The sequence below is a fragment of the Coffea arabica genome, chromosome 9e (assembly GCF_036785885.1).
Source record: "Coffea arabica cultivar ET-39 chromosome 9e, Coffea Arabica ET-39 HiFi, whole genome shotgun sequence".
NCBI lineage: Eukaryota > Viridiplantae > Streptophyta > Magnoliopsida > Gentianales > Rubiaceae > Coffea > Coffea arabica.
The window spans coordinates 10639473-10652063 of record NC_092327.1 but is presented as its reverse complement, the minus strand read 5'-3'; the positions used below and the strand labels follow the sequence as shown (position 1 = coordinate 10652063).

Below are 12591 nucleotides of genomic sequence, written 5' to 3'. Positions count from 1 at the left end.
TTTGGCCAAATGAAATTTAAAAAGGGTTTTTTGTATCAAAAATGGAGTCGCCACTTGGTATAGAGTTAGGGTGTACCAAGTCACCCAAAAAGTGTTTTTTTTTTTTTTTTTTTTAAAGACAAAGTAGAAAAACCCTTTTTAAAACGACTCCTAGTCCACGTAAGCCAAAGAAAAAAGGTTCGGGAGTCACGTTTGACAAAGGGGAAGGCAAGGATAGAATCCAAGGCACCCCTTTGACCTAGCCAAGGCTAGTTGCGCGACTTAACCTTACCTTTCCTATTTTTCTACCCAATGTATGTTCGCACGTTGGATATGACTATATGAATGCAAAACGGAAAAAAATGCAATCCTAGATTCTACGATATCTCTTGTGAGGCTTTTGGTCCCAAACCACATGAATTGTGGCGGCCAACAAAGGAAAACCTCATAGAGGTCGATTAATGCAAATGAGATTCAAGCGTGCAAGTGTGAAAGTGTATGAAAGATGCAAGAAATGTAAGTGCAAGTGTGCGAAATTGTATAAAGGTGCTTGTGTGAAATTGTATAAAATTCAAGTGTTTTTCGTGTGCAAGTGTATGAAAATAAAATAATAGATATATAAGGTAAAGTGGAGAGTATGACCCTAGAGGAATGCAACAAGTCGGGTACGGGGGTTGACTCCTAACTTTTCGACTTTGATTTTCCCTTTGATTAGAAGGCAAAACTAGCGTGCTAAGGCTAACGAGTAGCCACACTCGCTCGTTTCCCTTATCAGAAGGGGACACTCAAGCAAAATGAACCCTATAGCTAGTATGGGATGCAAAACCTAAAATGAGGGGAAAAGGGGGTCGAGGATCATGCCAAATGATAAAACTAAGGAAAATACTTGAAATGTAGTGAACAGGCAAATAATGCATTAATGAAAAATAAAGGAAAAATCCTATTGGGTCTAGCGTTGGACTAGCCCTTTCTATGAATTCCTAATGAAATAATGAGCCACAACTAGCGTTGGACTAGTGTGGTGACGTACATTCATCAATTCCATTCATTCATGGTTATGAAAGCAAGTAGACATGTCAAAACGCTCGTAAACACGTAGCACGTAGCACTTAGCATGCTCGACTAGATGCAAGAGCCTACTAAAACAATTTAACATGCAACAACAAAAGCAAGCAACCAGGGGGAAGGGGAAGTGGACCAGATGCTCTCCGAGCCCTATTTATTACAAGCCAAGAGGTGTACACATACCCCATAAAACTTAAATAAAAGCAACCAAGGGGAAGGGGAAATGGACCAAAGGCTCTCCGAGCCCTATCTATTACAAGCCAAGAGGTGTACACATACCCTATAATGAATAACAAAAACAACTAAGGGGAAGGGGAAATGGACCAAATGCTCTCCGAGCCCTATCTATTACAAGCCAAGAGGTGTACACATACCCCATAAAAACTTAAATAAAAGTAAAAGTAAGTAAATGCATGCAAGGAGGTAAAGAAAGCGAAGTAGACAGGCATATTCACATAACACATAGGAGCACGTAGGGTCAAATGAAGTGCAAATGAGGGATAGAGTGTACCTCCCTTGAAGCGACGCCCTAACGTAGTGAAATTACTAACTTACCCTCCAAAATAATAAAAAGGTCAAGGTACCACTTTATTTATCAAACAATCACATGAGACAACAATTCAACAAAAATGGAAATTAAGCATGAAATGAGCATTAACCATGGAATAAAATTAAACACGTAATGAAGATGAACCTAACAAGGGATCACTTAAAGTATTTTTCATAAAAAAACATTAACATTCAAGAAATTAATGTGGGAAGGAATCCAAAGGAAGAAAGAGCTCTAAACTAAAATGATGACTTAAAGTGGAATCCATCCAAAGCAAGCGCTAAACTTCTCAAAAAGAAATGAAAAAAAAACAAACAAATTATTAGACTTAAACGATGAAATTAGCCAAGATCTTAATCGAATGGAGAATCAAGCTAAAACTTTTCCCAAAACTTTTAAACTTACCTAATTCATCTTAAATTTCATAAAAAAACTATCCATGAGTCAAACAAAAGCACACCAAGGAAAGCTAACATGTTGAAGGGATACAATTGAGGAAATTTTCCAATCTCATGGGCCATAGTAGCATAAGTTAGAAGCCATGGGGTTGATGTGCAATTTTTGGAACCTATTTCTTCATGCAAAGCATGCACGCACGTAAGAATGCTTCTGTAACTTAAAATCTGCTACAACTAGAATGCTTGCTGCATTCTCCATTCCCTTCCTATATGATGTGCTGTGTTTCATTATCAACCAAATGCATCACCAAACAAACATCAACAACCACTAAACATCCCTCCTAACCATCAACCAATTCAAGTGACACTTTCATTACAAGACTAAAATGAAAAATCTGGATTGGTGGCTACCAAAGATACAAAGAATATCAACCAAAAGAAAGGAGTAAAGTGCTGCAATTTGGAAGCTTTGGCAAAGGGTGGAATCTTTTGGCAACAAAACTAGTTGTGACTTTCATTTCCAAATGCAGATTTCAGACCCAAAGGATAGCTTTGTTCAAAAACAGAAAATGTTAACCAAAGACATAGTGTGGAACTAAACCACACGGCCCGAAACTTTGACAGCAAACAAACAAAAACATAACAAAAACTGATGCAAATTTCTTGGAAGCTTTCATGCGAAATGATCCAACTACCTATTGTCTATATGGCCAGCTAGCATTCAATTCCAACTCAAGTATGTTTAGACCCAAACACCCAAAACCAATCTAAGTATCATAACAACCATTTCAACATTCAAACAAACCAAAACATAGAAGAAAAATCATGCAAAGGCTGGAAAATCTTGATGTGCAATCACAGAATAGAAAAACAAAACAGAGTATACAACTTCTTTTTGTTTTTGCTAAGAAATTTCGCAGCTACAAAGCTCGTGTAGGTTAAAATGCCAAAACATTCGATTAAACCCAACCATTTATTCAGCAAATGCACACACATTTTCCAGATATCTGTTTTAGCAGTGAAGGAACCAAAAAAAACGTAGCAAAGACAACACCACACTTCAGCTAATGTATCAAAATGCAGTGACAGGCAAAGCAGCAAATGGCAGGTTACGGTCTGCTGTCATAGTATCCAAATCCCAACAAAGCAAAACTTAATCAAGCAGGGGGGAAAGTCACGGCTGCAACAGCTTTTAGCTACTTGTGGCAATCCAAAAAATATTCCGCACTTTGCTATTTAAAAATGGTAGCTAACACACATGGGATACTATCTAACAACAAACAAACACCCAAGAGACAATTTAATCTACTCCAGAAAAATTCCAGCAGACCAAAGAGGTTGTCTTTTTTTTAAACCGCTGTAACAAAACAAAACAAAGTCAAGGCCTGTTGCGGCAGACCCTTGTTAATCTTCCTAAACCCAAATCGTAAAAAAAAACAAACAAGACACTATTCAGAACTTGCAACTCACGGATCATGGGCATGCTGCTTACGGAGGAAAGAAAAACATGAAAGTTAACAGCTTTTTGGATTCATAGGTTTTCCATCACACATATTCAGAATACACATAATAACCCACATAATAACCCACATATAGATTCATGCTTGAAAGCTTCAAGATACTGAAATAAAGAAAAGAAGAACCACTTACGGTACGCGAGGTTTTCTTGATGAAGGTCCGCAGCTGCTAAATGGCGTGAAGGTTGGCAGTTCCTCCTTGCTCTCCGCCGTATCCTTTCTTCCCTCTTAGCCGCTCCAGATTTTTCTTCTCAGCCGCCCCCTTTGCCTCCCCGATTCTCTCTCTCATTTTCTTCGGATCTTCTAAGCCCTTTTTCTTCCTACAACCCCTAACCCCAGCTCTCTCTTTCAGTTTTTCTCTCGCTGTCCCAACTCTCAATCCCTCAGCTCTCAGTTTTTCCTTTTAGCCGTTCCCTCTATCCTCTAAAAACTCTTTGCGGCTGACCTTCCTTTTCTATTTATATCGGACCTCCCAATCTCCTAAACCCTCCCCTGAAAGGTGAGGATGAGGGCCAGTCCTTGTCCCTCACATCCAGCCCTCCAAAGGGCAAGCCTGGCCGTCCTTTGCACGCTGCAAAAAATTGCAGCGTGCATGCGGCGACAAAAATTCTTTTTTTTTTTTTTTTTTTTAAAATTTAAAAATAACTAATTAATATAGATAACAAATAACCTAATAATAAATAATAAAACAGAAATGCTAATTAAGATAAAACGAAATGCTAACTTTCTTTCTCTTTTCCTTCTTTTTCCCCTTTTCCCTTTTCCTAAAAAGTAATTTAGCAAAATGATAACAGAATTAAGTAAAAACCAACAATCAGATAAAAATAAATAAACTAGAAATAATAAACAGTAAAAATGGCAATTTTTCATTTTCTTTTCATTTTCCTTTTTCCCATTTTTTCCAAGAAAACATTGAATTTAAATCAAAACAATTAAAACATATTTTTTTGAATGCTTTTCTTTTCTTTTCGAGAAATTCTATAATAATAATAACACAAAAAACTAAAAAACTAAAAACTAAAAAGTGAATAAAACGAGCACAGACTAAAAAATAAACAGTAAATGAAATTACACCAAAATTTGGTGTCTACACTTTTCTTTTCTTTTTTCACAAATTTTACGTTAAAACTTAAAACTAAAACTAAAACTAAAACGTGAACAAAATTAATATGACAAATAATTAGCAAATAAAAGACAAATAAAAAGGTAACAACTAAAATGCAGACAATCTAAAACAAAATCATGAATTAGATGCAACATACAAATTATTTAAAAATTTGGTGTCTACAGTTTGCCCCTCTTTGTTTGAGTTTTGAAAAAACTTGAGACAAAGAAGTAGACACCAAATACTTACCTGTGTTATTCGGCTGCAGAATGATTTGAACGGACAGGACTTTTAAAAAACGGGACTGACCCGAACAAGGAATTTAAAACGGAACTGACCCGAACAGGGATTTAAAACGGGACTGACCCGAACAGGGATTTAAAACGGGACTGGCCCGAACAGGGATTTAAAACGGGACTGGCCCGAACAGGAATTTTAAAACGGGACTGGCCCGAACAGGGATTTAAAACGGGACTGGCCCGAACAGGGATTTAAAACGGGACTGGCCCGAACAGGAATTTAAAACGGGACTGACCCGAACAGGGATTTAAAAGGGGACTTCACTGGGGAAGTTTAAACAATGAATTGAGTTTTTTTTTTTTTTTTTTTTACCTCAGAATATTTCAACTTTTGTACCAAGAGGGAAATTTGGATTTCTGTGACTGAAACGATAGCTGATGCTGTTTCTTATGATCGAGTCTTGCAAATAACATCGATCCTTGTTTACTGGGAAGCTTTTGTCTGACATCGGTTTAGGTGCCAAAAAGAGAGTGGCTGCTTTTGTTTGTAAATGCAACATTCCTGCAAAAAAAGAAGAAATAATGGGCTTGCCACCATTATTTGATCCGGTTTGTCTTGAGAGTCGTGTAAACATGAGTCTTGTGATGCTTTTATTTCGGCTCGGCGGCGTCTGCCTTAAACCTTTCAATTTCTGAGACTGATAAAATGCAGATTTACCACGTCACCCAATCCAGGTGGTAGCTTTGTTGTATGTTACTCCCTGTAACTGATGATTGAATCCCCTATTTTTGCACAAACCTCAGGGTTTATCATTCATTTGAATTTAATGGTGAAAGAATGATGCATGAAAATTAGTATATGCAAGATGATTTCCTATGTTAGGCAAAGATGAGCATGCAAAAGAATGTAGACAATCATAAGCATTCACACACAAATAATTTGAGAATAACCAAGAGGTTTATAAAGATACATTTTGCAAAAGAATATTTGTAAAGAACAAATACAAATTTAACCAACGAATATCATATTCAAAACTTTGGATATTTTCTCTTCGGAATCCGATATTGGCAGAAGTATCACAAATATGAGGAAAACCCCAAATGAACCAGGTCACCGGCTGTTCCTTCTTGAGCTTGTCTGTTGAGAAAACCTACCTTGGCGCCCTTTCGGGTTTTCACCAAGGTTGCCCCCACCCTTTTTGTTGTTTTTTTTTTTTCTTTTTTTCTTTCTTTCTTTCTTTTTTTTTCGAGGCGCCCTTTCGGGTTTTCACCTAGAGAACCATGAAATATCTCGACCATTATCGACTCAGAAATATGAATTGAAGATTTCTGGCATCAGTAGAATGCATTTCCCTTGTGAGATTAGGCGAAAGCATTATAGACATCACCTGCCAGTTGATTAACAAATTTCCTAATAGAAATGTAGCAAGTGATGAAAACCAGGACTTTGGGCTTTTGTAATGAGGTCCGGTGGGGTGTTTTTCAAGAAAGGTTAAGGCTTGAAAGCAGATTTGATACGAGGGGTGAAATAACTTGAGATTGCACCCTTTTGAAAACAACTCCGAAACTGAGGAAAATTTGCCCCAGTTTGATCAGATTTTCTCTCTTTGCATTTTTCATTGTATTTTCCTCACTTTTTGCATTTTTCTTTGAAAACTAAATTTGCCCCAGTATAGGGTTTTCTTCTTCTTTTTTTTTTTTTTTTTTCGAAACAAATTTACCCCAGTGTGGGGTTTGCAATTCTCAAGGGTTATCAAACGAAATTTGTCAATTCTGATGGCTCAAAGGGGACAAGTAGAGATAAAATGTTTTTAGTGTAAAAGAAGATGGCCTGACTTGCATTTCGCCATTTGCATGAATTTCTAAAGAAAATTTGCATGATCAAATGAAAAACTTTTTGCACATATCTGAGTTGATGGGTTGAGGGAAAACCCGTCCATCCATTTCCGCCAAAATAAGAGCTCCGCCAGGTAATACCTTTTGGATAATGAACGGCCCTTGCCAATTTGGAGCGAACTTGCCTTTAGCTTCATCTTGCATTGACAAAATTCGCTTCAGTACCTTATCACCTTCTTCAAATGCCCGCCGATGGACTTTTTTGTTGTAAGCTCGGGCCACACGTTTTTGATAGCATTGCCCATGACAGATAGCATTGAATCGCTTCTCATCTATCAAAGTCAATTGCTCATGGCGCTGCTTGATCCAATCGGCCTCCTCCAATTTAGCTTCCATAAGGATTCGTAGCGACGGAATTTCAACCTCAGCTGGTAATACAGCTTCCATCCCATACATAAGTGAATATGGCGTTGCCCCAGTCGATGTCCGAATAGAAGTCCGGTACGCCATCAATGCATAAGGCAACTTTTCATGCCAATCGCGATGCTTTTCTGTCATTTTGCGGATAATTTTCTTCAGATTCTTATTTGCGGCTTCTACAGCTCCATTCATCTGAGGCCTATAAATGGCAGAATTGCGGTGTTTGATTTTGAACTGCTCACATAGTCCATCTACCATGTCATTGTTCAGATTCTTGGCATTGTCCGTGATAAGCGTTTCGGGTACTCCAAAGCGACAGATGATGTGATCTCTCAGGAAATTGGCCACTACCTTCTTCGTGACATGTTTGAATGACTCTGCTTCAACCCATTTGGTAAAGTACTCGATCGCCACCAATATAAATCGATGTCCATTTGAAGCGGGAGGATCGATTGTACCAATCACGTCCATACCCCACATTGAACAGGGCCATGGGGCGGTCATGCTATGCAGTTCAGTGGGTGGAGCGCGTATAATGTCACCGTGCATTTGGCATTTTATACATCCCCGGACAAAATCTATACAATCATGCTCCATAGTAAGCCAGAAGTATCCGGTTCTCATGATTTTCTTCGCTAGCAAATGGCCATTCATGTGAGGTCCACAAACGCCACTATGCACTTCTTTCATCATATATTGAGCTTCATCCTCATCAATGCACCTTAAAAGGTTCAAATCTGAGGTTCTTTTGTATAACACTTCTCCATTTAAGAAAAATTTTGAAGCCATTCTACGCAGAAAATTCTTGTCCTTTGTCTTAGCATGCAGAGGGTAAGATCCTGTTTTGAGAAACTCCTTAAGATCATTATACCACGGAACATTGTCGGAGGACTTGTCTACAACCCAACAGTGGGCAGGTTTGTCTTGAAGTTGAATCGGAATTGGCTCGATCCTCAACTCATCAGGATATTGGATCATAGAAGCTAAAGTGGCCAAAGCATCGGCAAATGCGTTTCGGGCACGTGGAAGATGTCTGAACTCCAAATTTCGAAATTGCTTGGCCAGAGTAAGCAGACTGCAATGGTAGGGCAGAATTTTTGAATCTTTGGTTATCCACTGTTTCAAGGTTTGATGTACAAGCAAATCTGAATCGCTGAAAGCTATCAACTCTTTGATTTCCATTTCCAAAGCCATTTTGAGACCAAAAATGCAAGCTTCATATTCAGCCATGTTGTTTGTGCAGGCAAATTGCAATTTGGCAGCGGCAGGGTAATGTTTCCCTTCGGGTGAAACCAGAACAGCTCCAATTCCAACTCCGAGGGAATTCGAAGCTCCATCGAAGAAAAGCCTCCATTCAGGGCTTTGTTCACTCATATCATCTGTAGCGCCTACGAATAAAACTTTCTCATCAGGGAAATAAGTATGAAGTGGCTGATAATCATCATCCCTTGGATTTTCCGCCAGATGATCAGCTATAGCTTGCCCCTTGACCGCCTTTTGTGAAGTGAAAACAATGTCGAACTCTGATAGAATTATCTGCCATTTGGCCAGGCGTCCGGTTAACATCGGCTTCTCCAAAAGAAACTTCAGAGGATCAGATCGGGAAATAAGATAAGTGGTATGGCTCAACAAGTAGTGTCTCAACTTTTGAGCCGCCCAGGCCAATGCACAACAGCTTTTCTCAATGAATGAATAATTAGCTTCGTACTGTGTGAACTTCTTACTTAGATAGTAAATGGCTTGTTCTTTCCTCCCAGAGTCATCGTGCTGACCTAGAACACACCCTACTGCTCCATCGAGTACAGATAAATACATAATCAAAGGTCGGCCCAGTTTGGGTGGCACTAAAACTGGTGGATGCAACAAATAATCTTTAATCTTGTCGAAAGCCTGTTGGCACTCCTCATTCCAATACAACGGCACATTCTTTCTCAATAATTTGAACAACGGCTCGCATGTGGCAGTTAGTTGGCCGATGAACCTCCCAATGAAATTGATCTTCCCTAAGAAGCTTTTCACGTCCTTCTGAGTTTTCGGCACTGGCATATCTCGAATTGCTTTGATTTTCGCCGGATCTATTTCTATGCCCTTCTTGCTAACAATGAATCCCAACAGCTTACCCGCAGGTGCTCCAAAGGCGCATTTCGCAGGATTTAACTTCAAATTGTACTTCCGCAATCTTTCGAATAACTTCTTCAAATCAACCAAATGGTCCTCTGCCCTCTTAGACTTGATTATGATGTCATCCACGTAGACCTCCATCTCCCGGTGGATCATATCATGAAATAAGGTTGTCATGGTCCTCTGATACGTTGCTCCTGCATTCTTTAAACCGAAAGGCATGACTCGGTAGCAAAAGGTACCCCAAGGGGTAATGAAAGCAGTTTTCTCCCTATCCTCTTCTGCCATCAAAATTTGGTGGTAGCCAGCAAAACAATCGCAAAAGGATTCAATCTCATGTCCGGCAGTATTGTCTAAGAGAATGTGAATGTTTGGTAGAGGGAAATCATCTTTAGGACTGGCTTTATTAAGGTCTCTATAATCAACGCAAACTCGCACCTCTCCATTCTTTTTTGGAACAGGGACTGGATTTGAAAGCCAAATTGGGTAATGGGAAACAATGATAATGTTGGTTTTGAGTTGTTTTTCAATTTGCTCTTTTATTTTGAGGCTCATATCGGGTTTGAACTTTCTGGGTTTTTGCTTTACGGGTGGAAAAGAAGGGTCTGTGGGTAACCTATGCACTACCACGTCAGTTGAAATGCCAGTCATATCATCATAGGACCATGCAAAGACATCTTGGAACATAGTCAAAAATTCAAGCATCTCCTTTTTCTGCCTCTCATTCAAATGAATACTAATTTGCACCTCCTTAACTTCATCCTCAGTGCCAATGTTAACCTTTTCTGTTTCTTCCAGGTTCGGTTTTGGTTTTTCCTCATATTGTTCAAGGTCCTTTGCAAAAGAATCGAATACCTCCTCATTATCACTCTCGCTTTGGAGTTCGGATTCACAGACCTCCAAGTCATGAGTGATATAGAGATTGCCGTTATTGAATTCCAGAATTGTGATATCCAAAGGGTCAAATAATTTTATTTTTGGCCATCTGAAAGAATTAATGAATGTGGGATAATAAGCAAATAAGCATACAACAAACAAATGGTCAAGCAATACAACGAAGATATAAACAAATGAATAAACAAAACAACATGACAAGAACAACTTGTACATTTTCATAAAACCTTTGATTGAAAGCAAATGGAAATGAAAACTTAACAATATTTACATGCGAAAATGTTAGTCAAAAAGTAAAATTGTTTTCATTGGCTATTTACAGATGCAACTTTTCATGAATTCACATGAATGATAAACCCCTTTCAGTTTACCGAAACTCCTTCCGAACGGGCAGGAACTCGGCTGTCCAATTGGGAATTGATCCTTCGGGGATGTCAGGAAATTCAGCTTCGCCTGGAACACTATCTTCAAATGTTGCCCCAACGAACAATTGGGCCAAACTAGCTTCAATTTCGTCAACTGGGTTGATTTCTGACATGATCACCTCGGCTGGTCGTGGGAAAGTATAATGCAGGGGTGGAATGTCAAGAGCCCTTTGCCTTCCTTCTTTCTCCGCTTTCTTGCGCTCCTTCATTTCTCTGATATCCTTAGCAGTCGGTCGGAAACCCAAACCAAACGAATCATTTTTCTCCACAATCTCCACTGGCTTTAAAATTCCTTGCAGATCTCGTCCCAGCCCTTTGTCAAATTCATAGCCTCCACGGATCATCTCCTTAGCCATCATGACACTGGCCCTTGATAGAGCTTGCTCCTCCTTTGTTATCCAACTGACGGAGACAATATCAGATGTGCTATGAGGGGTCACTGTGGAGCTTCGGCTACCCTCTTCTTTGGACTCGGAATCGATGATTACAAGGCAATCCTCTTCGGCAAATATAGTTATCAGCTTGTCATTTACTACAAATTTCAACAACTGATGTAATGAAGAAGGCACCGCCCCAGACTTGTGAATCCATGGCCTGCCAAGCAAAACGTTGTAAACACTAGGAAAGTGCATGACTTGGCAGGTTATTTGAAACTGGGCGGGTCCCATTTCAACTACTAAATCCACTTCTCCTATTGGCTCTCTTTGTGCTCCATCAAAACCTCGAACTATGGTCCCTGAAGGCCTCAGCTTGATGTCTTGCAATCCCAGCTTTTCCAAGGTGCTCCAAGGACAGATATTAAGCGCGGATCCATTATCAATCAAAACCTTCGGCAGCCTTTTCCCATTGCACCTAACAACTATGTACAGGGCCTTGTTATGTCCAATGCCTTCCGCCGGCAATTCATCGTCAGAAAAAGTAATTTGCTTGGTGAATAACACACTCCCAACCACGTGCGAAAAATTATCAACAGAAATGTCCCTAGGGATTTGAGCTTTAGTCAATACCTCGATCAACGCATCCCTATGCACATCTGAAGAAAAAAGTAAATCCAACATGGATATCTGGGCAGGTGACTTGCTTAGCTTCTCAATCACATTGTATTCACTTCTCTGGAGCCTTTTAAGAAAATCCAAGGCTTCCTTCTCAGTGATTGTTGGTTTGGCGGGTGGCTCGGAATTATTTGCTTGAATCGGAATGGTAGCTTCAAATGGACTTACGATTTTCCCTGATCTGGTGACCACTGACACTTCTTCCTTCGCGATTGACTTTTCCCCAATCTGTACAGTAGGTTCATTGTAATTCCATGGCACTTGTTGCAGACTCAGAACAGGCTCCTGCTTCGGGAATTCGATGATTACTGGCTCCAAAGCCTCACTCTCCGCTGGCGTGAGATCCAAAACAAAGGGCTTTTCGTCCTCTTCAAATGGCAATTCTATGACAAAGGGTTGGTCTGTGACCCCAAACACTTCAGCTTCCCTTGTCAATTCTTTGACCGGTTCCACATACTCCGTATCATCCAGAATAACCCCAATGATATTGGCATGTTCCGGTAAAGGGTTCCTATTTACGTTCGGCCCTTGCGCCTCCCTTTTCCGGATTACAATCTCCCCGGCTTCAACCATATCTTGGATTTTATGCTTAAGCGCCTTGCAATCAAAGGTGGCATGTCCGGGGGCCCTTGAATGATAAGCACAGACAGCTTGTGGATTATACCACGCGGGCATGCCATATGGGTACGTAGGAGGGGGTACTGTACTAATTTTCCCGGCGGCCTTCAACTGGTCATACAATTGGTCCAGAGGCCTGCCTAAATTGGTGAATGTACGGCTAGGTGGTCGGTTGTAAGGTTCAGGAGGTTGAGGATAGTTGTAAACAGGTCTATTTGGTGGAGGAAATCTTAGGTTATATGGAAGGCGAGGTCGGTTTTGAGTTGGATTTGGTTGGGAAATTTGAAAAGGGGCTGAAAGTGGGTTAGGATAACTTGGGCGAGGTCGAGGGTGGTGGATGTTGGTGGTATATACAGGATGCGGGTTTGAGTA

At 40.0% G+C, this 12591-nt stretch overlaps 1 protein-coding gene across 1 annotated transcript in view; it reads right to left on the bottom strand.

The window, feature by feature from the left end:
- Positions 1–12276, bottom strand: part of LOC140014595 (uncharacterized) — a 33376-nt gene extending 21100 nt beyond the window's left edge. The window contains exon 1 of the mRNA XM_072065661.1: positions 10717–12276. Coding sequence (XP_071921762.1) covers positions 10717–12276 — 1560 coding nt within the window. The remainder of the gene's footprint in view (positions 1–10716) is intronic.
- Positions 12277–12591: the final 315 nt, after the last annotated feature.